Source organism: Echiichthys vipera (assembly GCF_963691815.1).
Source record: "Echiichthys vipera genome assembly, chromosome: 17".
Classification (NCBI taxonomy): domain Eukaryota; kingdom Metazoa; phylum Chordata; class Actinopteri; order Perciformes; family Trachinidae; genus Echiichthys; species Echiichthys vipera.
In genome coordinates, this window is record NC_139842.1 from 7,401,402 (window position 1) to 7,428,007 (window position 26,606).

At 41.7% G+C, this 26,606-nt stretch overlaps 3 protein-coding genes across 3 annotated transcripts; all 3 read right to left on the reverse strand.

Moving 5' to 3' along the window:
- Positions 1-2,955: 2,955 nt before the first annotated feature.
- znf598 (zinc finger protein 598) lies at positions 2,956-12,974 on the reverse strand. The gene is made up of 12 exons (XM_083931494.1): positions 12,731-12,974; positions 11,376-11,488; positions 9,102-9,231; positions 7,110-7,321; positions 6,697-6,914; positions 6,483-6,576; positions 5,897-6,084; positions 5,608-5,686; positions 4,636-5,513; positions 4,296-4,461; positions 4,032-4,179; positions 2,956-3,808 (listed from the first exon to the last, which is right to left on the reverse strand). Exons 1-12 carry the CDS (start codon positions 12,902-12,904, stop codon positions 3,434-3,436), a joined length of 2,775 nt encoding a protein of 924 aa, XP_083787620.1. The 5' UTR covers positions 12,905-12,974; the 3' UTR covers positions 2,956-3,433.
- Positions 12,975-14,476: 1,502 nt separating this feature from the next.
- On the reverse strand, positions 14,477-19,333 carry slc25a17 (solute carrier family 25 member 17). Its single transcript, XM_083931730.1, has 9 exons — positions 19,156-19,333; positions 18,494-18,554; positions 18,341-18,407; positions 17,982-18,133; positions 17,776-17,892; positions 17,107-17,255; positions 15,879-15,974; positions 15,630-15,715; positions 14,477-15,388 (listed from the first exon to the last, which is right to left on the reverse strand). The coding sequence occupies exons 1-9, from the start codon at positions 19,210-19,212 to the stop codon at positions 15,235-15,237; spliced, it is 939 nt and encodes a 312-aa protein (XP_083787856.1). The 5' UTR covers positions 19,213-19,333; the 3' UTR covers positions 14,477-15,234.
- A 2,283-nt stretch (positions 19,334-21,616) lies between these two features.
- Positions 21,617-26,347, reverse strand: rpusd1 (RNA pseudouridine synthase domain containing 1). The gene is made up of 6 exons (XM_083931997.1): positions 26,228-26,347; positions 24,583-24,806; positions 24,373-24,496; positions 24,131-24,233; positions 23,118-23,219; positions 21,617-22,615 (listed from the first exon to the last, which is right to left on the reverse strand). Exons 2-6 carry the CDS (start codon positions 24,771-24,773, stop codon positions 22,206-22,208), a joined length of 930 nt encoding a protein of 309 aa, XP_083788123.1. The 5' UTR covers positions 24,774-24,806; positions 26,228-26,347; the 3' UTR covers positions 21,617-22,205.
- Positions 26,348-26,606: the final 259 nt, after the last annotated feature.

The following is a 26,606-nucleotide window of genomic DNA, read 5'->3' on the forward strand; positions in this document are numbered from 1 at the left end:
TTTGGGTATTACTGGTCTGTCAGTGATCTGTTAACTGTGGTTTAGGTGAGACTGGGGTGTTGATGGTGGTATTAGGTACTATTGGGGTACGGTCAGGGCAGGTTGTATTATTGTTCTCAGTGCTTCTGTCTCTTCTTCAGTCAGTGTGGTAGATGAAAATAATACAAGCATTCTCTATGTTTTGTGCTCTGGCCCATGTACACTACTGTGGTATTGGTTGATTGTAAAATTCAGTACGTTATTGAAGTTAATGGAACCTGTGTGTGCTGCTGTCTAGGGTATGGTTTGTCCTGTACTAAAATATAAAAAAAAAAAATGATTATTTATTAACTAGAATGCATTTTTTGTTGGAAATACATTGTTTGACCTCTCATAAAGGGGCCCGTTTGCACCAAAATCAAAGTTTTATGTGGTCATACTGTCATTCTGTTAGACCGAGATTATAAAAAAGGTGATATGTAGTAACGCGGGGGCCATCACTTGTGTGGTTTCCAGTATAATAAATTGCATGGATGTTACGATATCTCCCCCCATAATATTGATTATAAAAATGTAACCCCCCACCTCCCCATCGACCAACAAAGCAAACATTGATTTTGTAGCGTACTACCCCTTTAACATGTTTCTTCTGAGTTGTTTCTTCCTGTTCTGAAGGTGTTTGACCTCTTCAGTGTAAAAACGCTGTGTACAGAGATGTGTGTCACTGTCTATTACCTGAATGTCTCTGGACTGCAGTCTGACCGTCACTCAAATAAAAAAGAAAACATGTTTTGGACTGCCCGTTTCTGTCCCTGACTTTAATATTTGATGATTTGTGTTTTGTAATGTATCAAATGACAACGGAAAACAATTTAAAGAAGTTACTCATAGTGCTAACACTACAGAGAATTATCACCTGAATGTACAGCTCCTTGTCCAGCCTGCAACTTAGGGTTTTAGTTCACTCTCAGTGTTGTTTTTCGGGTGCAGGGCGCAGCTGTTTTCAATGAAAATGCTGTAGAAACACACAGCACACTACCTGCTAAGCAAATAAAGGCCAGACAGGCAGCTGGTTAAAATAGTAGCTAACAAGCAAGATACAGTTGGTAGAAACCAAACAAACAGATAAAACAAACTGAAAGTTGAACTTACATTTATCAGGTGGACAGAAACAAGACTCCTAATGAATAATGTTGCTCCATAACTGCTGGATCTGTAAAAGAAACATCTGCCATATTTCGCCTAATCAACTTCAACAGGGTGTATGCGGGAATCCTAAGGTTACATTTTTTTGGCAGTCTTCAAGCCTTGTATTAGATAGGATAGACAGAAAATGGGGTGAGAGAGAGAGGGGGAGAATGCAGCAAAGGGCCGCAAGTCGGAGTCCAACCTGCGGCTGCTGCCTCGAGGACTTTTAGCCTCTTTACATGGGGCGACTGCTCTAACCACTGTGCCACCTGCCGCCCCACCTGATGTTAAATTTAATTACATCTAAGACCGTTGCCAGGTATTTTAAGAGGTCATTGCCACTTCAAGTTCTAACCACGGGTTACATCAGCAACACTTTAAATTACATCTACTATATATTGATTGTTAGATAGCACAGGTAGTTGAACACCCGGACGTAAAGGGACCTTAATGTAACTTTATTAAGCAGTCGTCAGTCAGTGGGTCAGTGAGCGAGTAATGGTTGTCCTTTTGAGATGTAGTCAAATCCAGCAGGATAAATAAACTACACAGAATACCACTACACACCCATGCAATGATAAAATGTATGCAAACTGTGTGATAGTGTACAACATCTTTGGACAAATACACATGTTGAAGCTACAGAACTTAACACCTCACAAAATGGGGTTAAAGACTTTTTGCGGGTCTTAGTTATTTACTCGATTGAGTGATCAACATTTTATACTTTCTAAAACCCCGCGGACACCTTGTTTAAAAGTGTTGAAGTCAATATTGCATTCACATCATAGAAATTATTTCTATGGTTCACATCTTCATGACCAAAAGAACGAGGTCGCGGGTACAAGCGGCCGAAATGGGTTTTCTCAGGAGGGTGGCTGGAGTCTCCCTTAGAGAGAGGGGGAGAAGTTCAGCATCCGTGAGGAACTCGGAGTAGAGCCGCTGCTCCTTTGCGTTGAAAGGAGCCAGTTGAGGTGGTTCAGGATCATCTAGTAAGGATGCCCCCTGGGTGCCTCCCTAGGGAGGTGTTCCAGGTACGTCCAGCTGGGAGGAGGCATCAGGGAAGACCCAGGACCTCGGGATCCCCTAGTTAGAGCTGGTTAATGTGGCCCGGGAAAGGGAAGTTTGGGGTCCCCTGCTAAAGCTGCTGCCCCGACGACCCGAGCCCAGATAAGCGGTTGAAGATGAGTGAGTGGTTCACATCTAGTTGACGCTGCCCAGAAGAGGCCAAAATAAATCAGTTATTGTAGGTTTAAGTGATATGAAATAGACTTGGGATGGCTCCTTGAAATAATGCATGCATTACAGTCATTTGAAGAAAATCATAAGCCAAGTCATAGCGAAAGACTATTCAATATTAAAAGTATAACAGTGCAGCATAGATCAGAAAAACTGAGAAATGACAAAGAACAATTAAAAGCTTGAATGGATAAAAAACTTGTAAGTAGACCATGTTTCAGTTGCTTACAGTACGTTTTAGGTAAAACAACAGACAGTTGTTTTGCTTTTCCCGTGTACATTTTCTAATTAATGACACAGTTGAAAACACGTAGCTGGTTATGAAGACGCACAGTTTGTGTTATGTCCCATTATGCAGAAGTTACAGGATGCTTAAAAAAACCTGATCATCTACACACCTCTAACAAATACACACGCGCACGCGCGCACACACACCCACACACACGCCTTCCTCTGCATGAAGCAACGGACAATTAAAGCAATCAAAAAGCTACTTTTAAATAAATATGGTGCTAAGTAGTTGAACCGAGCATGTTTGTGTTTATTTTGTTATTTAACCAAGCAGCCCCACTGGGGAATTACACACACTTTGTCAGCTTTCATGTTAACAAAATACATTTTGTCCTTTTCTGTTTAAGTGAAATCACAAAGCATGGTAAAAAACGTAAATCAAGACAATTTCTTTGTATTAAGGAGCAAAGCGTTCAAGTAAAGCCTTAGCTCTTCTCTCCTCCTTCATTAAATAAATCATTAAACAGTTCTAGTTGGATGATGCCAGTGCCAGCTGGAGACGATGAGATGGGGGGAACCCTGTGTTTAAACTGTAAAATTATTCACATAAACCTATCAACATGCTCCCCTTAGAAAATAAAAACACCATCAACCATCTTAAATTCCAATTTGTTATGAGCTTTGAGCTCCAAACTCCACTGGTCACACGGCTGCTGTTCTCCAAACTGGCTGCTGCGGGAGGTGGAAAATGAAAATGCCAAACAATGGCAAACGGAGCAGAGGAAAAAACAAGGGGCTAGCTGATGATACGGCTGATTGACTGCAAGGAAGGGAACTCCTCGCTGTCCCTGGTGTGCAGGGTCTTGTGGGAGTTGAAGTCTTTAGGGGCCAGTACCTGTCTGCAAGTGGGGCACACTTGGCAATCCAGCTCAGCTGCAGCGTTAGCCGCTGTGGTCGGTGTCTGCCAGGCATTTTTCTTGTTCTTGTTTTTCTTTCCACCTCCGTTGCCCGACTGTTTCTCCAGCGCCCTACAGTCTCCGTGGGCAGTCAGGAGCTCCTGCTGCTTGCCAGTGTCCGGCAAGAGCACCAGCAGCTCATTGAAGATGCGATTAAAGTCGTCTCCGAGCAGGTCCTTACAGCTGCTGTGGTACTGGACTGCCGAGATCACGCTCTGGGAACGAAGAGACAAGGACAGGAGCAGTGTAAGTAAGCCATCAAGCTCTCAGTACAACCATTTAATTGGGGCTTCAGAACTGTGGTATTATATCCCTGTTTGTATCCACATTTAATAACTATAATAATTATTTATGTACATGATTCCAGCAATAAAATGTGTGATTGATGTTGAGAAAATGACATCAGGATCATAATTTTGATGATTACGTGGTAAGTACCTGTCTGAACTGTGCAGAGTAGTTTTTGAACTGATTGAACTTTGACTCATCATTGTGGAGGTACTTTCTAATGGACTGGATCAGCTCCAGATTTCTCTGATGGAAGTCGTCTGGCACCAGGTAACCACTGCTTGACATCTTGGGGGGCCTGCGACATAAATACATGTATATTTTTAAAAATACACTCACCCACTTTGTACCTCGCAAGGACAACACTGACAAACCAAAAGAAGATCATGTATTAAAAAAGGTAGAGTATCTCACGGGTTGACTGCAGATGGAACAGGCTCCACAACGTTGCTGTTGAGAGGGATCCCAGTGAATCCTGGGGGAGGTTTGGTGGCTGACACTCCCAGGCCGGGTGGAGGTGGGGGCATAGCGGAGGACGGGGCAGGAGCTGAGGCTTTCAGCGGGAAGGAGGACTTGAAGCCTGAGAGATAAACACAGTGTGTGAGCTACTACTTCTACTGCAACAGGATGACCACAACCACTGACCTGAAAGTTATTATTTAAGGTATTAGTTATGTGTAATTTTAAGTAAAAAATATATAAAAAATTTTAAAGTTAAATCAATGAATATTGTGGATATTATGTAGTTCTGTACCTGGTGGTGGGTTCTTGGACATGAGAGCGGGAAACTCTTCCTCCTGTTCTCGAGGGGGGTCTGCTTTGGGATGAGGTGTCACAACTGCCTCCTTACTAATGGGTGGTGGTTTCTCAGGGTGGCCATTAGCCAATCCACTCGTCAGCCCTGCTGTCACAGCATTGGCGGGGGATTTGTTCCGACTTTTCTCAGGGACGTTCTCCTTTTGTGCCGCTGTTTCCACTGAGATCGTACTTGCAGTTTGTTGCGTCCCTGGCATCGAAGACACAGACGTCGAGGGAGCAGCCGTGTTCTTCTGAGTTTTTTTCTTCTTGCTGGCTTTAGAGGTCGTGGGATCAGTGATAGGGGTCGGGTTTGGAGGGTTGGAGGTTACAGTGGAGGGTTTACCTTTTCCTCCTTTAACAGTGAGCAGAGAGGAGATATCGAGCATGGTGGGCACAGAACGGAACTCCTGCTGTGTCAATCCTCCCTTATCATCATCATCAGAAGGAGGAGACGTAGATGTTGCCTTTCCGATCTCCCCTACCTTCTTTTTCCTCCGTGAAGAAGATGAGTTTGAGGAGGAGAGGAGCTGAGGGCCAGAGGACGCAGATGGGAGTGGAGGGGGAGGTCTGGAGGACGGAGGGGGCTGAGCATTGGGTTTAGCTACAGCAGTATGGTTGGACCAAGCAGACTTGGTGCCAGCTGCATGTTTGAGGGGCTGGATTTTGGACACGAGTGCGGGGAAATCCTCCTCTTGGAAAGAGGAAGTCTTCCTGGGCTGGGCAGAGTAAGCTGGGGTCATTGGGGCTGAAACAGCTACAGCTGACAGGCTCGGAAAGTCCTCTTCTTTTACAGCTGAGTGGGCTGCTATAAGTGTCGCAGGACTTGGCTTTACACTGCAAGGGTTACAGACAGAAACAGACATTTAAAATTTCACCACCCTTTGGTGCATGATGAGGTTTTCAGTTTGTACTGTGTGTAAAAAGTTACATGGCTGGAGCAGCTCTGGCTCCTAAAGCTGGGAAGTCATCTTCTCCATCTCCTGGATTAGCGCTCTTCATTGTTCTTACTGTTAAAGAGAAGAAATTACATCCGCACAGTGAGAGTTTGGCTGCTTGTGATCTCTCTGTTGTTCCTGCAATACTATATATAGCCATGATGCAACAAGACTGTTAAAGGGACATCTGTGTTACAAACCAAATGGTAACCCCCCCAAAAAAAGTCTAAAGAGGTCATGACTCCAGAAACACTTGTAGTGTATAGACCAAACTTTTTTTACCTGGAGGTTTGCTTGTTTGTTTGATGTGTCCGGTCCTGTGTCTGGGCTCTTCTGGTTCGGTTCTTTCCGTCCTCTCCTCTCTGCAGTGTTTTGGAGCACTCCTCTCCTGCATTGCTCCTCTCTCCTCCTGTCTACGCTTCGCCATGGATGCCCTCATAGCTGCTGCCATCTCTCTGTCCTCTTCCTCTCTGTATGGATAAGCACACATTCACATACACTCAAGAAGAAACCAATATGTGACAACAATGACTGAGAACAGATATGAATTCAATTATAAATCAACAGCTACTACAACGGTATGATTATATACACCCAGTGACAGTACAAGGTTGTGAGACATTCAGTTATAACAACATCATGCAGCCACTGGTTAAATATTTTCCATGTTCACTCTTCAATAATTAAACTGAATACTCCACAGCTTGGTCATCAGCTTTGTCTATTATGCAAGTTTCTGTATGCTGTTGGTGCACAGATACAAAGGAAGCTACCCACCAGCATGTGAAGTGGTGATTCTGATGCTTAAATGGAATAAACAGTCATTAACCTCCATCCACTCAATTGACCGGCGCTAATCGAGACTCACCTGGAGTACCTCCAGCTCTTCTGTCCCCCATGAGGCCTTCCTCTTCCTCCTCGAGTCTGACGCATATCCTCATAGTCCTCACCTGACACCTGACCTGAGGACACACACACGCATTATATACACGTTCACTGTCTTCAAGCTAAAGTTTACATAACAATCTCTCCCTCTCTCCCACACACCAACAAACAAACAAACCAATAACATGCTCACCAACCTTCATTTCTCCTCTGTTGTCTCAGGGCGTAGTTAAACTGCAGGTCGATGTGCCGGTTCTGTCGAGCCTCTGCACGGTTCTTGCTATGTTCTGCAGCCTTGTGGGCCTTGTAGTCGATCTCAGAGCGGAATGCATGGGTGAACTGTTCTGTGGCACAGCGGCCCTCCTCACACAGATAGTGACTCTCTCTGAAGTGCTCGCTTAGGTACGGGTAATCACTGTTGATAGTAGGATATGGGAGCAAAAATACAATTTAAAACAACTGCCTTGACCTACAGAACCACCACATTCCACTGACCAAATGTTTTTTTTGTGTGTGTGTGAGTGAGTGAGTGAGTGAGTGAGTGAGTGAGTGAGTGAGTGAGTGAGTGAGTGAGTGAGTGAGTGAGTGTGTGTGAAATGGCAATACACACCTGTAGTATTCCTGGGAACCGTCTGCATCACAGAAATGGCAGAAGTAGTGGTCCCTGCGCAAGTGTTTAAGCAGCTCATCATTATCGAGGTATCGGTCGTCGCAGAACTTGCAGAGCGGGTGTCCTCTGTGACTGGTGTCGTCTGGATCTCCATGTGCTCTGTGACGTGCCAGTTCCTTGCGGTTGTACCATTTACGCTCATGGGAGAAAATCTGAGGGAGAGGTAAAGTTTAAACTCCAGGCACGTTATCAAAATGTTCCAATAACTACATTCAACTCTATTTACAAGCCCCTGCTCTAGTGTTTAGAGGACATGGAGAGTCTTGCAGTTTAATGGGGCAAAGTATGTCTGTCTATCCATAAATACCTACTACAGATCACATTGCAAGTATAATTAACTACAAACAACTGTTGCTGGGAACAATTACTTGGATCAATATATACTGATAATTCTGAGGTATCAATATAAAAATAACTTAAATCCCCAGTGTTGTTGATGCCTGATGCCAAACGCTTTCAGCCGTTATTAGTATGCTTGACAATGTTATGGTTTCACTTTTAATCAGTAAGACCAGCAACATTTACTCTAATACCAGATCAACAATGCGCTAATGTTCGCTTGGGTGGTGTTAAATGTAAACTACATATTGACCGTAAGAGTATTTCAATTTCACAAATTTAGAACTATTTTGATTTTAGAATTATTGATTATATTTGTCCCAATGTTTGATTCTTAGGAGTTCTTATTAGCCATGACATTTCACCTGAGAGCTTATAAGCCATCAACTGACCTTGTTGGTGGCCCACACCCATGTGTGCGGCTCAGTGGCGGCTGCTGGTCTTTCAAGGAGGGCAGCTCATTTTTCCGGCCTACATCATAAATGTGTTTGTTTATTTATGTGTATGTTGTACCCTTCGTTCCTTTTCAAGTGACCTTGTCGTACCAACTAGGCGTCTTTTCCAGGGACTTGACCAGTGTCCTCTCAATGGCCAGCAGAGCTAGACTACGGCCATGGCCCATTGTGTTGCGGGTGTAAGACTTGAGCCACTTTAAACAGGAAAAGCTCTTCTCTACGCCTGCAGATGTAGCTCCAACTGTTGCTACTAATGACAACAGATTGTACAGCTGAAGCATTGCAGTGTCCAACTCCATGTCTTTCAGAAACAGCAAGAAATGACACAGCTTTCCCCTGTTGCCCTGCAAGTCCTGGTTTGAATAAATGAAGTTCAGACCTCAGTCTCTGAATCAAAGAACTGGCCATAACTTTTCAGGACACTCTGAAACACCTCCTCGGGAAACACTTCTCACCTCATCAAATTCCCCTGGATTGACTCATTCTAAGAAGCGCATGCTTTCCAAATTTGCAAAACACCAAGGTATCTGCTTTGAAAGATTGTCTAGGATGACCATGTACAGATTTCTGTAGCGCTTCTTGGGATCCTGCAGTTGTGACGGATGGCGCTTTCTCAGGGGCTCAGTTTGCGGGTCCGATGTGAGATCTGCTGCTTTGGCAAGCCCCCCTCTGACCTCTCTTCTTTGACATGAGCAATAATTTTTTTCCTGCAGTACAGAACATCCATAGATCTCTCCTGGACAATGTCAAACACCACATCAGTGTGTACAACATGAACACAAACTCAAAATCCTCCAGTTTTATCAGAAAGCCTTTGGCACAATCTAATGCGTCATCAACCATGGTCTTATCTGCAATGATCTTCTCAAAAGTCTCCAGGAGGGGACCATAATTGTTTGCCACAGTGCTCACTATCCGTGATGTAAAATTCCATCGAGTAGGAGCGTTTCTGGGCAACCTCGAGTAGCCTGCAAACTCGAGAAAAGACGTCCTTTTTGGGGATTTTGAAAGAAATGTCGCAAACCCAGAGAGAGAGGAGAGAAACTGCCCAAACCTGCCACACACACACAGTCACACACGGTGCGCACATCAGATGGTAGCAAATGACCCTGCATCAGCTGGTTGTAGATGAGAATACCTTGAGATGCTTTGTGCAAAGTTTGCAACAGAAGAGCTCGTGCTGCTTCCTCATGTGCTGCTCCAGCTCCTCAAACTTGGAGAAGACCTTTGGCTCTGGACAGCGGAGGCACTCAGGCAACAGCAGATGCCTGATAAAACACACAAAGAAAATTCAATCAGTGTAGCAATAGAGCACACAATCAAAAAAGACAGTCACTAACAGAAGATTTAAAAAAGGCTCTCTTTTGTGGAAGCAAATAAACCTACAGGTTATTGGGTGACACTGTGGTTCTGTTGGCTGACAGAGATTAAACCCTGCATCTGTACCTGGCTTTGTTGCACATGAAACACAAACACTCACATAGTTAACACATTTACTTTACAGCTTTTATGTGAGTGCTATGCTATCACAAGAAGACAACACTGAAGGACACCATTTCTGTGTGCGGCTGTACCCATATTTCTACCATAGTTAACTCATCGGGCTACTGCATGCTGGGACGACAAGAGGAGTTTTTCTATGAAGCCAGGACCGTAGAGTAAACACTGGTATTGATGAATGTAGTGACGGTGCCTCTGCAATACAGTTGTACCGATACCAGTATGAGAAATGATACAGAGTTGGGTTATTTCCAGTTAATACTGACTGTCAAACTAGATAATAGAAAAAAGTTCTATGGCATTCTTTATCTATGTATAACCTGAGCCAGGCCATATAACAATGATAACAATACTATCAAATCCATACAGGGTTAGTAGTATACAGCTGTTAAAAACTAATAAAATATGACCTAGAGGTGAAGGCTGTGGAGGAGCTCACTGGACTCATTAAAACCTCATTCGATTTGCTCGCTGTATGTCACTCTTGCTGAAATGTATTAAACTGCTATCAAAGAAGCTTGTGAGTAGTGGAGCGGATCAGTATAACGGTCAAGTCAATCTCACTGGCGCATGCCACTGCCAGAGTTAAAAGATGTGGCAAATCAACTCCAACTGACGATGGCCGCGCCATAAAATGGATCAACATCGGGCGTGACAGTCATGCCGGACGGATTCTGGACTTTTTGTGGCGCGTTCACTGAGCCAGACTAGTATACATGTAGCCAATACCAATAAAGAATAAATGCAACACGCTAGGGGTGGGCGATATGTCGATATTGGATTAGAACGTGCTGACGATCTGCCAAAGCAGAGAGATGGTAGTATCGTCTGTAGGGCACATTCTTTCTATTGCTGTTTTATGCTCTGCACAGATGCATCAGGTTTTTTTTTTTCCTCAGCCGAATCCCACTATTGACTAATCTGTCTCATGCCCAATCATAGTGAACTACAGGCAGTGTCGAGGATTTCTTATCCCCCATCAAGTTTGATTCAGACAGTAGCGGGAAGTGATGGCTGAAAATTAAAACGAAACTACCGTGTCCTAACAGTAAAAGAGCATCAGACTATGGCGTTGCATCGACACTGTCTGTTCACACTTATTCACAGAATTTATGGAACAAGCTGTAAAAATATGCACCTGAAAAACTGATAAATGTCCCGTGCAGCCGCGGACGCCTAATGTTTTTATGAAACAAGTGTCGTCATTTCACAGAGGCCGCCTTCTGCCTAAAGCTGCCACACACACAGTCACACACGGTGCGCCTAAACAGTCTGCTGAAAATGAAACAGCAAGGAGACCAGTCACACCACAGCCAGCGGAGGCAACAGGTAGCTTTAGGTAGTTTTTTGTTAAATGTCCATTGTATTTGAAACACAAGTTGGCAAAATTGCACAAACCGATTCAAATCTGTTCAGAAAGGTTCTTTGGCGCTTTGTTGTATATTTTCTCTTTTAGGGCTATATTTTTACATAGGGAAATACTTTGGTTGAACTGTTCAGTAACGTGCATAGAAATTAAAAATTAATGTAAAAAAAACGTGATAAAACCGGGATTTTACTGTAAAGAATATTGTGATATTTTCTCCATATCACCCCTACAACACGCTTGTTAATGTTTGTCCCAGGCACTTACAATCTCTCTGGTTATATTCTTTTATTTTGATATTTTTTTGCATTAGAGTCTTTACCTCATGTCAGTCTTTTTATTGAGTCAGTTATTGTTTTTCTTACACTGATAAGTTTCCAATCAATTTTAATTTTCAATTCTCAAAATTAAAAGACAGCTGAATGTTCCCAGTCTTTGACTGGTGGTGTTGTTGTTGCAGGGACTGTCACTTTTGTTGGAAAGGAGAGTTCAAATTATTAACAGACTGAACAATCCTTAGTAATGGAGAATAGAGCAGAGCAGTACCTGTACTGTGCATAGATCTTCTCATCACAGAAATAGATATCGTGCTTCTTTTCACAGGGGAACTCCGGGTAGGGCAGAGATGAGAAGGCCTGCAGTTTTTTCACGAACACCACCTGAGAACAAGACAATAACAACTCCTGAACTTCTCATGCTACACACTCTGAAGTGTGGATAGACAATAAGGCTGTAGGACAATATATTCTGTGGTTCTCCAATAGTGCCTGTAGTAGAGGGTTTGGTAAAACTTAAAGACTGAATATGCTGCTGCTGTCATAAAGATCTTATGTAATGTAGCCTGTGGCATTATGGGAATTAAGTCAACTTGTGAAACCCAGCCTGTACAGCAGGTTATATATTTCTGCAGGTCAAAAAAAAATGTATAAGCGACAACCAGCAACGACAATGAGCATTTCACACTATCTCTATATATATATATGGAAACTGCTGACGTTTTTAATTTGACTTAATTCAAACAAAAAAAGGTCATACAGGAAATAGGAGTGGGAAGAAGTAAATGCTTATTTAATCCCAACCTTCTCCATAATTCATTGTGAGTAAGTTACAGCTTCCTCTGTCCTACAAGTGTTGTGATTTTTTATTTCTTTATAATTTTTTACCAACTCAACCAATTTTTATCTAAGTATCTTACAAATACAATTTATCTATTATACATTCATATCATATTTATCAAAAATGATATAGCTGTTGATATAGTTTAGTGTCCTTTTGAAGGGAGTGGCAGGTAGTGAGGTCCTTATTGGTGTGGCACTGTCCAGCTGAGTTCACAAGTTGACTGAAATCGTTTAAGACAGCTAGCAAACATTACTTTGGTGTCCAGCACTTCATTAGTTATGTAAAGATCAGCAGAGTATCAACAACTAGCAGCCTAGCCACCACTGCTCAACCATTTGACGTGTACACGCTGGTTTGTGAGACGTGACAGCTGACATGCTCTACCTGCTAAATGCCCCGACACTTTATGAATCACACATCCGTTTTTACATTAAGCAAAGAGGTTAATCCTGGCTGGACTCGCACAATGTCAACTTTTAGCTACCTGACTAAAGGTAACGTTAGAGCTTACTAGCTATCCCATCCGTGAGCTACCTAAGCTAGGCTAGGCTAATGACAGCGGGGAGAAAAAGCATGTTGGTCTGAGCAGTTAATAACGTATAGACACCGCTGGTTGTTGTGTCTTATTTACCAGCAAGGATTTTCATTTATTATGCCACCAGGTGGTAGGTTATCATACAAATTCTGTCAATTCTTCCCAACAATTAACCACCAGACTGTCGGCGGCCTAGTTAGCACCACCAGGCGCCATCCCCGAGGCACAGTGGCGAAGGAATGCCCACCTTGTCGAGCTCCTCCCGGCAGACGGCGCAGTACTTCTGGTCGCACAGCACCCTCATTTTGGTGGAGCAGCGGTAACAAACCGGGTGGTCGCATTTTCCCAAGGCGAAGATATGAACCTCTTGGCAGCACAGGACGCAGTGCTTCTCTGTGTCTTTAGTGGTTGTTGAAGCCATGGCGGAGAAAGACACAAAGCAACTTTAGCACTGTTGTTTAGGAAGATAGTCCCAGCCGCTGGAGCGCTTACGTAATTACGAAAGTCTGAGCCACTGCCGCGTCACGTAACTGTCGTACCTCCGGTCTGCAGCGTGAGGACGGGCCTCACCTTACTGCAGGCAGTCTGGTCTCGACCTGCTCCACGTGTGTCCCGCGGTGTCGGACACGGACGCCGTCTGGTGCTGATGCTGATGGGAGGTGCTGCACTTTGGGGGAAATGTTTCATTCATTAGCAAAGATTATTAGGTCCTCAACCCTTATTTCCTTTTTTTTAGTGGAATGTAAGTCACATGTTTATAGACTGTTATATATCATATCGGCTACTTTACTTTATCCTCTATTTATTATTGTATAATGAATTTACCACCTTTGTGGTGAGATTTACTGTGTATCCTGTTACAATTTGTGTTGTATGTATGTATGTGTGTATATAAAGCCTACTTTGTGATTTATTCTGCTCTCTGAAATAGTTTTGTGTTCTTGTCTGGCTATTGTCATTTTTGATGATTCAAAGTCCTAGAAACTGAAGATACACATTTACATTTCTGGAATTGTATTCCAAATTAGGACAATAGAACATTTAATACACTATATTTTATTTTAATTTGGCTACTAAGATTTAATACATGTGTATATATATATATATTATTTTTAAATTCCTGATTCTGTCTTAGACTTTACGAAGCATGGTGGAAATGAAGCCTTGATCTTTGTTTGTTATATTCTCTTAAATTAAATCCATTTAAATATGTATTCTCTTTATTAAAGTTCAGATCTGTTTGTGTATTTTGAATCATGAACGATCTAAAGTAACTTGAACACATGAGAGCGGAGGGGAAAAGAGTTTGGACCCATCCAAGTCAGCAGGAAAGCTCAAACATTTGCAAAACTTAAATACTTGTTTTGCTTCATTTATTTTTTTATTTTACGTTATTTATGTGAACTTCATTAAGTATACTTTGTTTGTTTCTAATAAAGAAAAAAATTTTCTTTTACTAATTAAAGTTGCAGTTGTTTTAATAAACAGACATATGGAGAAGATTTATGAAAGTTTTTTTTTCATTTGACTCCTGCAATTAAAACTTGGCTTTAGTAACAATAACAGGTATTATCAGTAAAAAATAGTATTAATAGTATTTTAAACTGATACTTTTGTGGCATTTTGTGTGCTTTCTAGTTTAAAAATGTATTATTTTATTAAAGTTGTGCATGTGTTTGTGGGAAAGTTTCTCTATTTAAGGTGGTATCCTGTAAGAGGTCTGTTGTGTTAACGCTACATAAATCTGTGGGTGTAACCTTGTATTCTGTGTATTCACATTTTCATGTCACGTTCAGTAAACTGGTCAAATGATTTAAAACTGTATTTACTGATTAATCTGTGTGCGTTTGCCCGAACTCCAGGCTGAAAGAAAACAACAGGTAAACAGAGAACATGAATAAAAATGACAACAAAATGATCAACAGCTTAAAAAAGGTTGGAGCCTACAATTCCCATAATGCAACTCAATCGCATTTTCATTAGAACACCCATGTCTTTCAAACTCCAAATGTCAGATACTGGAAATCGAGGACAAGTAGAGAGGAAAATTATTTTTTAGTCATGTGCTGATGAGAAATAACGATGAAATATCTCTCTATTATCTTGTTTCTGCTCAGATCCTGATGATGTCATATTGGTGGGGGGAGCCAGTCACTGTGTTGGTACATGGGAGATGCAGTCTTAAGAACAGAATATAACTGTGTATCATTAGATTCCTCTTTCTAAAGCCTGGAGATCACCAGCTCAGGTAAGGCCCTCCGTGACTGAGTCTGTGTGTATTTAACTGAAGAGAAGAGAAGTGCAGTAACGTCGATCTGTGTGTCTTCTTTTTGTGTCTCTCTAGGTCAGATGGAGGCAAAATCCAGTAGGACGGAAGAAGATTGAGGTGGTCTCTTCTGACCTTTGGTATTTCCAGAGCTGAAGGAGAACCAACTGTAGAGGAAGAAGTCCAGAGAACAGAGTCGGATCTCATCTCACATTCAGATGGACTTCTGAGCTGCTGCATCCATCAGCTCGTGGTTTTACAGACACACAGAATCAGTATAATCAGAGGAAGAGGTTTACTTAAAAGTTTGTATTGTTTTATTGGTTGGATTATTTGTAGGAGGAGGTCACCATTAAAGATTCACTATTTTAATAAAGTGTCCAATTTCCAAGAAGCTGAAGTCCCCATCATGCGTTCGGTATGCAGTGATCACTACAGTCTGTCAGTGCTTTTTTGTGGTCAAACACCCATGGTTGTGAAGCTAGCTAGCGTTTCTTGTATTGGTTGCTCCTGAGTCCCATGACTCTGAAGGTGCAGCTGGCAATCTTCTCATAGAGAAGGAACATGAGTGCAGCAGTCAGCACTGTCTGCAGCAGCTTGGCCTCCAGGCCTTTAAAAAGACCCAACAGCCCATACGTCCTATAAAACGAAACCAGAGTTAAAACCAACAAAAAAAAACATGTTAATTATCACTTTAATAACAAATTCCATGTAATTAAACTGCTCCAAGTCGAATGAATGTTTTTTTCCTCCTTGAATTACACACTGTATCTATAAAGGAGAACATAAATTGAGCCATAAGAGTAGACAAAATTAAAATTACAACCTAATTGTGTTTGTGTTTGCGTTTGCGTGTGTGTGTGTGTGCACACGTACCCACCTCACTCTGTTGACCAATAGACACTTGATAGTCCTTAGACTGGACAGTAGTTTTGACTCGTCTGTTGACTCGCTGAACTGTCCAAACTAGAGTAATTAAAAAAAAAAAAAGATTATGTGCTCTAAAAGCTACAATGTGTATAATTTGTACGTGTGATTCTAATCATCCATTTACAAAATCAACCGTATCTCATTTTACATATGTAAACAAAACACACAGGCATACACATACTGTACACACAAAGCCTACCCTGAGAATGGACTGTATCGTCTGCAGTGGGTAGGTAACAATGGTGGCAACAGCTTTGGCAACTGCGCCGACGATGAAGACCTCAGCAGATGACAGCTTGGAGGGAAGAAGAAGAAAACGTATTAATAAAACAATGGTAGCCTAAAGGTCTGTCCGCACTAACTACTGAGGTGAATATATTACACTCTCTCTTCCTTCACCACGAGCATCAGATTATTCTTAACTAACATTACCCACAACTGCTCTGGTGGATCACGAAAATGTCAATATGCAGGTGGTATGAAATAAGGCAAGCACATGTTCAGCCATGGTATCTGCGTCAATGGTCTCTCTCTGCTTAATAAAAATCATGAGGACAGAATTAGTGCATATCAAGTGTCTACTCATCCAGATAACGGGATGACCTGAAGTAACGTCCCTCCTCTACTTTTCACTTGGTTAATCACACCTGCATACTACTACTACTATTACTTTTCATTTATTTTCTTACCACTATGTGGCACTTCTGTTTACCCCTTACATTATTGTATTATATACTACAGTGTAAACCGCTTATAGTGATCACATCTGTCCATATGAGATATTATTATAACGTAAGATTTTTACTTTTGTTTATTTCTCATGCAAATTGACATCTAATTGTCACTCATACATTTATTAGGCAATGAATATAAAGAAATACAACTGACAGCATTGCAGGCTTCATCTGGCTCACCTCAGCTCCATCGACAAACAAAGTAGACCTGTAGTTTGTGCCAGGACGGGTTTTGTAAGGGTTTAGGCCAAATGCATTTTATTTACATTGAATATGTTTTGAGATGTTTAAAGACGGTAAACAATATTCATGGAAAATTGTTGTAGCTGTGTCAGTGTTATTAATATAGGTAGTACAGTGTGCATTATGTCTGATTTTGAAGTAATCTAAAATAATTAATATGAATCCAATGGATTACAGTATTTATTGTGATTTATTTATGTATATTTATGTAATTTGGATTCAGTAACTGACTACATTTCAAAGGAATCTAACCCAACCCTGGAAATGAATAATAAAAACATAATATTGTCAATTTTAACTCAAATGGCCAAGCTTTGTTTCTCATAAATCTACTCCATGCGTCTGTACTGAGACTTGAATTGGTACTTAAATACTGCTCTCGTCCTGTCTTTCCTTCAAATATTTGCATTCTCCTCTTCCCTCTGTCACCTCTCTTTGCTCCTCACTCACCTCCCTGGGAACTCCTCCTCTCAGCTGCCTCTTCAGGCCTTCGTAAATCATGAACTGGACGGCCGGATTCAGCACCAGCAGCAGGGACGGGAGGGTCCCGTTCCACAGTGCTCCCACGCCCTCATCACGGATGATCTGCGCAAACGCATCTGCGAAAAAAACAAAACAGCAAATCGGCCATTATTGGAAAAAAGAAAATAAGACAGAAAGGTCATAACCTGAGAGCATCCACGTATTGCACTAAATGCCACTTTATATATGTGGTGAATGTTACGGAGGACTAAACATGACTTAAGTCTCAAAAAATGAATGCATAAATAAATACAGGAATAAGTAAATGCTGAAACTAATGAATAAAGAAAGAAATGCATGAATAAATGGGACCTCCTACCTCATTAACATATTGATACAGAAACACAGAAAAAAATAAATGTGGGTTAATCAAAATGAAGAAATAAATGTAAAGCATTTCTTTATACATTTCTTTCTTCTTTTATTTATTTATACATTTATTCATTCTATTTTTTAGCATTTAATTATTATTATTATGATTATTGTTTATGCATTTAGTTATTTATGTATTCCTGTATTTATTTATACATTTATTTATGCATTTATTCATAGAGTCATGTTTAGTCTTCCAAAGGATATCAGACAATGACCACTTACCCAGAATGCCAGAGTAGTTGGTGGGCCGTATGTCTGCATTACGAAACTTGGAACCCTGCAGCTTCAGCCTGGTGTTGACCACCCACAAGGGAGTGGTCGCCAGTACATTGACAACACCTAGAGACAGGAAGGTAGATTAAAAAATTTGAGATAAGTCATGAAGAAATGGATGTGGACAGACACTGACATGACCATGACTCTCTAACCTGCAGCAATGCCTACGATTAAGTCAGTGGTTGTTGTCGACTGCTTTCCCTTGAGCCAGCTAGCCTTGAGGCTGTGGAAGCAGTAGAAGTAGACAAAGTTGGAGCAACATAGGCTGCAGATGACCGGGAACCAGCCTCTGTACGGAGCTAGTCTGCAGGAGGGACAGCAAACACAGGAACACGTCTTAGAAATCACATATGTATCTTTTCTTTGCACCTTTTTGGTTCATCTGGAAATTGATAGGTGCTCGTGTATGAATGTTCATATGTTCTTAAATATGTGAACCGATGAAGTTAAGATGTAGAAATCAAGAGCAAGCAACTACATCAAATCTATTTTAAAAACATTTGTCACTCACAGTCCTTCCTCTTTGACAATTTCTGCCAGAATGGCTGGAGTTGATTTGGCCTTCCTATTGTCATCCACTGAACACAAACAAAACACAACTCGTTTTTAACACATTGATAACAGTAATAACTTTAAATAAAACTGCATTATTATTGTTTTTTACCTTGTAGCCTCAGTCTGGCAGTATCAAGAGGGAAGAATACTGTCATGGCAGTCACACTTCCCTAAAAACAGCCTACAATCAGTTTTCAGGGGATGGACATATAAGAAGTCGCACACCAAACTCCATTGAGAAATGTGATAATTTAAAGTATGTATAGCACAAAACACGCACTAAGATAGGATACATTGTGTTTTCTGAAAAGCCATAAAACCATATTCACTTCGGCTGGTTTCTCCTTCCATATGAAAAGGTTGGTCTAAACCAGGGGTGGCCAACCCGGCTCCTGGAGAGCTACTGCCCTGCATGGTTTAGGTTTCTCTCTGCTCCAAAACACCTGAGTCTAATGATTATCAAACCTGTGACAAGCTTCAGCTGCTTGATAACAAGCACATCATTAGACTCAGGTGTGTTGGAGCAGGGAGAAACCTAAAACATGCAGGGCAGTAGCTCTCCAGGAGGAGGGTTGGGCACCCCTGGTCTAAACATTTCCAAAGCTTAGTCTGTTTGATGGTGTCTGTGGCGCAGTCATGTCCAAAACACAAGGACACGTTCAACTTTGAATGGAGTTTGGTGTGGAAGATTTAAAGCGAACGCATGAACACAATAACATACCCACCCAATTACAGAAAGGAATAGTGAAAGTAAATGTCACGTTAACTCACCACTGCTCCTGATACAGCATGAACCAAACTCTCATACGAGAAAACCGGGAGGCTCATTTTGAACGAGGTTTTTTTAAAGGTTTCGAAACTTTTGCTAAAATAAAGCCAACGACGGCTTCTTTAAACTCCGGTTTGTAAAACCAAACAACTGTTATGCCCTCACTGTGCTGCGGACTGTTTTTAATGCCTTGCTTCCTTGTGGCTGACTTGGGAGACGCTATTCTGCCGTGCAGCGAGGTATTGTGGGTAATGTAGTTCGTGCTACTGCTTGCGGTTAATGATCTACTTGTTATCCTACGGAAGCCCTAAACGGTCAGACATGACATACATTTGATTTCCTCCGTTTTCCCGCGATAACGAGATAATTTATTTGAGATCTGGAAAAGCTGGTGTTTATTATATGTGATAAAAAGGCAAGAAGGTATTTCAGCCTGCTGCTCCTCCTCTGACATTGATACACTGATTCTCCAGATCTCAAATTAATTATGTCGTTATCACGAGAAAACGGAGGAAATCAAATGTATGTCATGTATGACCGTTTAGGGCAGCGGTGTCAAACTCAAATTCTCAGTGGGCCAAATTTAAAAACTGGGACAAAGTTGTGGTGCCAAACTCAATATCTACAAGAAAAAAAAACCCTGCAAATGTGCATGTTTTCCCTTCTCTCCAGATGTGTAATGTTGAACCTTTCCAGTGCAGGTCCTTGTACTTGTCGTGGTGTTTCTTATGTTTGATTCTTCCGTTGAAGCCATGGTGGCTCTGCAGACGTAACAAACAGGTCTTTCCCTTCAGAAACAGATCATCTGCCTCCCACCGGTGTTGAAAGCTCCTGTTTTCCATCTTTCTTTTGGCCGTTTTTGGGGAGGAGTGGATTAAGTTTGTCTGCAGAGACTGGTAGCATGAATGCTCATGTTTTTCAACAGAAAAGTAGCGGTGTGTGTGCTTTAAACTCGCGGGCCAGCTCTCATAGGACCTTGATATGATCTTGAGGGCCAAATATAATTACACCGCGGGCCAGATTTGGCCCACGGGCCTGAGATTGACACCCCTGGTTTAGGGCTTCAGTAAATACCAGTACAGGGAGGAGATTTACAATGTGCACATACATAGAAAGATTACACTTTAATCTCATAACAGTTAAAAAACGACTAATCATGTGTCAGTGTTGTCTATAGTGTTCTTCAAGATATGAGAGGTCTTTATGAGGCATGACCTGTCAGGTGTGATGGAAATCTCAGGCCTATCAAGTTTCATTCATATACTATCAAATGAATGATCTCATTCATTTGGGAAAAGGGAGGAAAATGGTCTCGTTATAGCAAGAAAACGGATCATAATTACCTCGTCGCGAGAAAACAAGAGAAAAGAAAATGTATGTTATGTATGACCGTGTAGGGCTTCCCTAGTTATCTACCTATCAAAATATTTGAGTATTTTATTCCTTGTCCTTTTACTTTTTAGGAACATTTGCAGGATCAACCGAAGCAGAAATTCAGGAAAAACAACTAATAGAAGTTGGATGACATATTGCATGGTTTGTATTATATTGTGTTAATATTGAGGATGCTGCTTAAGCTACTGAACAGCATGTGAATATCCCTTTCACCCATTGTCCTTTCATACATGTATTGCACTGAATAGTGCGTTAGACCTTTCTTCCCTTCAATGCATTCTAGTTTTTTTTCTAGTTAAGTCAAAAAGACTTCCCTTTCATTTACATTACTTATTTTGTCATGTCACATACTGTATTCATATTCTCATTTTGCCCACTTGTGTGATCTTCCTTTTCTCTCTTATACATATTTTATTATAATTGTTGGAGAAGCCTGAGAAGATTTTCATTTCCAATTACTACTTCCCTGTAATTGTTGTGCACATGATTAATAAAAAACATTGAATGTTGAATAGCACTTTACAAAATGGAGATCAAGTCCCTGGAAAAAAGTAGCAGTAGTAGTCCATGCTGTCACTTTTATTTCCGTATGGTACTATGTAGTCACTACATAGGTACATGGAATAGCAACTCCATTTTCACTCCACACTTGCTTTGCTCTATTCTCTTCAGGTGTGTTCTTCACGCCAATGAAACGATGTAATTATGGTTATCTAAAAGATATTTTAATGCATTTGCAGGGAGCTAAAAAACATAAGCTGCGTTCTGTCAATGACTCAGACATGATTCACTGGAAAAAAAGGTTTAACTTCATCACAGCATTTGCCTCAAATGTTGCAACAGGACATGCAGACATCATCCTGTAATACAGGATTGAAATGGCACAGGTGTGCCACTGGAATAGCAACAGGTAGCAGGAGAGCTCAACAAATCATATTTAGGCCCATGCTGAATTTGTACTGCAAATTACTTTAAAAAAAAAAAATGTATTTAGAGAGGGGGCTTGATTCTTGTGGAAACCATTTATTTCATTTTTTATATTAGTAATGAACAAGATTTATTTGTAGACGTTTGCTGTTACATTGACACAAAGGTTATGTTTCAGGTTAAAACAGTTTGATTCAAACCTGTTAAACACCAAAATGCAAAGAAACATACAGTGTTGTAGGCTATAATGCCTTTACATGTGATTCCACATGTTTTACAGCCAGCGTATGTGACATGAACTTACCAGCATTTGGACATGATGAAAAACAAATGGCTGCTGCTCAGGCTCGCCTATCAGACTAAAGTCATCCGAGCACATATAGCACAGACATGTGACAAGAAATCATCAATTTAAAATTCTTTCACCATTAGAAAAATGTACGGCATCGACCCAACCCCCACTTATCAACAAGAACTTGAGCAAGGCACTTGTTCATCAGCTACTGCCGTGGAACTGGCTCACTGTACATCCTGGTTATAGTGGGCTGCTCCCAGTTGTTTGAATTAGAAAGCAGTAGCCTACATTCCCACATATATTTTATCTGGCATATTGTTTTTAACTTCCACGTATGCCATTGAAATGCAAAGCAGGTGGTCAGTGAGAGTGTGCATGCTCAATGTGGCCTTCATAAGTAAACGGATAAAATAAAATAAAACCAGTATTTATTCATCAGTCTCCAGCCCATTCACTCAGCCAATCCTGACACTGTCTCCTCTGCTCCTCACTCTCCTCGCTCCTCTGTTCCCTGCGTCCTTTCCTCTTCTCCTCCTCCTTTCTCGCCCTCTCTCTCTTCTCCTCTTTGATCTTCCTGTCCTGCTCCACCCTGTGCTCCAGCAGCGCCTCCACAGTGGCCGTCAGTGTCCGTAACGAGCGCTGCGGGAGCCACTTGAGATCCGCTGCGGGGAGAAAGGGGTCTCCAGCGGAGACGAGCAGGGGCTGAGGTTCTAAGGGAATGTGGAGAAGGTGGGCGTGCAGCATCATGCGGTAAGGGGCGTTGTCCACTCCCGAGCTGTAGGTGAAGTCTCCAACAATGGGGTGGCCGATTGCTCTACAGTGGACCCTTAATTGGTGCGTTCGGCCTGGGCAGAAAAGTGGTGGTGAGGAGCCAGTGAGGGAAAAATACTTTTATAATAGTAGGTATCTCAAGGCTAAGATAATCCATCTCTACAATCCTTTCTCACAGCTATGTATCGTAGTAGTATAGAAGGAAATATGCTACATTGGTGCAAATATTTACCCATCATTCACAGGAGTAAGATAACAGTATGCTAAACTAATCAGTGATGGATTATTCATATTTCACATCCATGTCAATTTACTTTTATTTTGGTGGACGAAGCCGTTTTACCTGAGGTTAGCTGTATCTAAAACCAACGACCATCATCAAGTGGCCACACAAGATGAAAAGAAACTATATAAAGATTAATTTTAAATATATTGGATTGTCTGACTTGTTGTTGTCTTCATTTTTAATCTACCAGCTGAACAAAAACTTGATGACTGTTCCAGAAATGTCAACTCGATTTGTTTCATTTCCCTTACATCCCTTGTATATGGTATTAAGAAAATGAGAGTTGTTACCAGTGAGTGGCTGCAGTAGCACCTTCGTGACATGGTCTCCATCATACAGTCCGTACTCCAACACCGTCAGGTCAGTTTGGCAAGGTTTGGGGTTTTCACAACCTGATGAGACAATGATGGGGGGGTAGCACGAAAATAAAGTACCAGTATGCCAAGGCTGGGGTTTCTAGTTAGAATTTTATAATTAAAAGCAATTCTTACTGTTCTGGCATTTTTATAATTAGGGCACTCAGTGCTTCCCTCCAAAGTCCGACCCTCTTCCCCCATGCCTGACCTCTGACGCTCCCTCCTCCCCTGACAGGAGCGTTGAGAGAGAAATGCTGCGTTCAGGTGCCACGGGAAGTCAGAATGTTTGGACCTCAAACTAGGCACTAAGTGCACTGGAATCCCTGTCAAAGTGCAACCTCCTACTAGCAAATTCGGGGGAGATTAACCTACCTCGAATTCGCAAGTAGGACATTCCACTTTGACAGATGTTCCACTTTGACAGGGATTCCTAGTTTGAGGTCCAAAACTTCGGATTTTCCATGGCACTTGAACGCAGCATGATCAGCGCAAGTGAAACAGCGTGACAGATGACAGGCAGGAAGCTTGGCAAATCATTTTTATTCGGTCTGAATAAAATGATTTGCCGAGCTTCCTGCCTGGCATCTGTCATCGGTCAGACTTCTTTCAGAAATATATGAGAATTGAATGTTGATGAGTTTTAACACCTAGTGGGTTGATTTTACATATTTAGCGTGCCATACGCTTATTAGGAGCATTTTAAGATTACAAAAGAAAAGTGTAAAAATGCCGGTAAGGTAAGGTGAGGCGTACACACACACACACACACACACACACACACACACACACACACACACACACACACACACACACACACACACACACACACACACACACACACACACACACACACACACACACACACACACACACACACACACACACACACACACACACACACACACACACACACACACACACACACACACACACACACACACACACACCTTCTGTTCCCTCAATACACATCATGTGTGTTTTTCCTTCAGAGGAGTTCTTGCCAATGGAAAATTCCAAAGTTTGCGTCTCTTTTTCCACCCAGCCACGTACCTGAGAAGCAAAGCATTTTGATCTCTTTCCCTTACTTTTTAGTCTCATACAAAGTAGAAAAATATTCATTATGCAGTGTCACATACAGACAGATATATGGTAATAACTGTTGTGTGTCAACTGCGTTTGTAGTCCTTACCAGGGCAAGGTAGGCTTTGGTGACAGTGCGGTCCTTGAAGCAGCGGTAAGCCCGGCCGGCGGCAGCCTTATTGAGGGCGACACAAAGAGCCCCGCTTGTGGAGAAATCCAACTGATGACAGAACCTGTTGAGGGGAGAAAAACACGGTGAGACTATTACTCTTTATGAGCGTGATGTACGAGACCGGATGTAGTTAAGTGGGATTCTCACCTGAATCCATAGTATGTGCTCGGGTCTGCCAGCTCAGGGAAGCGGTGCCGGAGCTGCGCCTGCACAGTGTGTTTCTCGTACCACATCTTGCTGTCGATGCGGATGTCCCAGTGCTTGTCCACCACGATGTAGTCATCGCTCTGGTGCAGTACACGCAGGTTTTCCAGGCTGGCAGACTCCGTGATCATCATGTGCAGCGTTTAACTAACACAACTCATCCAGCCCTGCAGAGATAAGGTAGTTGTCTTAATATTTCCCTGTGTTTCCCGGTGCAATAAAGTGAAAGCATTGTCAACGGCAGTAGCTCAGTACATAGGAACTTGGCTTGAGAACCAGTGGGTCACTGGTTCAAGTCCCCATAGGGACCAAGAAAAGAGGGTAGACCGAACACCAAAACTGCTCTTGGCGCTTGTCATGGAGCAGCCCTTTCACTCACCTGTTCTTGCATGTGTGTATTTCAGGCCGATTTTTAACATGAAAAAAAGAAACTGCTTTCTTTCTTTCAGAATGAACTTGAAATAACAAGTAAAAGTATATATTATGGAAAATATCCTCTTTTTATACTAAGAAATTACTGCATTACTGACACTTACTATACTGTTGGATACATATTATTCAGTAACAATGTGTCATGTTTTCTAAACTAATCATGTTATATTACGATATTTAGCGTAACAAGGTTTAAACTTATGTTAAATGTAGTAAAAACCTACAATATTCGCCTCCGACATGTAGAGTAGGAGTATGAAAACATAAAATGGAAGCACTCCAATAAAGTAGAAGTAACCTGTGTGTACTTAAGTATATACTTGAGTAAATGTGGTCAGTTTCCACTGCCTTGTCTGCTGGCAACCGCTTGGGGCTCCAAGGGCAGTGGGGGGCCCCCCCGAGGGCTGACAAACTTTAAACAACAGCAATGACAATGTGCAAAGTTTGCACTACAGTAGGAGACCGGACCTCTCTAAGGGGGGCCCACCTGACCCCAGCCAAGTTTGTATTGTTCTTCATATTAATATGTTTGAGTTAAAAGTTTTGTACGTTTATATTTATATTTAGAGAATATCTATCTTTACAAATGTGTGAGTGTTTACATTTCTCATTTTTTGTTGATGTCACATTATTCATAACATAATGGGTTATGAACGCTGGTTCGAGGGGCCCCCTGTGAATTTTTGCCCACAGCCCCAACATACTCTAGACTCGCCTCTGTCCACCAAAACAACACTGACCCATGAAATAAAGTGACAGCTAACAAAACACTGAAAAACAAAGTTGTAAAGCAACATTAATGAAGTGCATATTTAGACCACAGTGCTGTCACACATTAACATGTTCAGAGTATGACTAGAGGACAGGACAGTAGCCTCTCTTGTTCCTGAGGTGGTCTCCCTTTCTGTCTAATAAATAAGCGACGTGTGCCATTTTAAGTGACACCACCTCAGTACTGTAAAAAGCCCGGAAACAACTTTTTGGTACTCGCAGTAAATTAAACACTGCTTATCATGCTAGCACCGTTGGTTTGCTAGCTACTGTACGCCAACACTATACGACGGATAACTAGCTATTTGATAGCATCATAGTAAAGCGACGTTTGCGATAACATCTCTCGAATAACCAGCCAAGACTAATGTGTTTTTCGACATACCGAAAGAAAGAGTACATCCGTAGGGAAACAGATAGCAACCATGAATGTAGACGTAAACAAAACTACACTACATGTTGTTCCGTAGGCTACTGCGCAGCCGCAGCCGCTTCTGCTTCCGCTTCTTCTTCTTCTTCTTCTTCTTCTTCTTCTTCCTGGGCGGATAACAAACTCACGTGTGCAGCGCCATCTACTGTGTTGAAATGTGTAACACCAGGGTTATGAGTCCTAGTAGGGGTTTATTTCAAGTTGCAGGATTTCTGAGTTTATCGTTATCTTTATTTTATTTGACAGGGTCAGTACACTTTAATAAACATTTCTGTAAATGTGCCAGATTTACTAAAAAGCAAATACACAAGAAGGGTTGAGAAACACGTACATT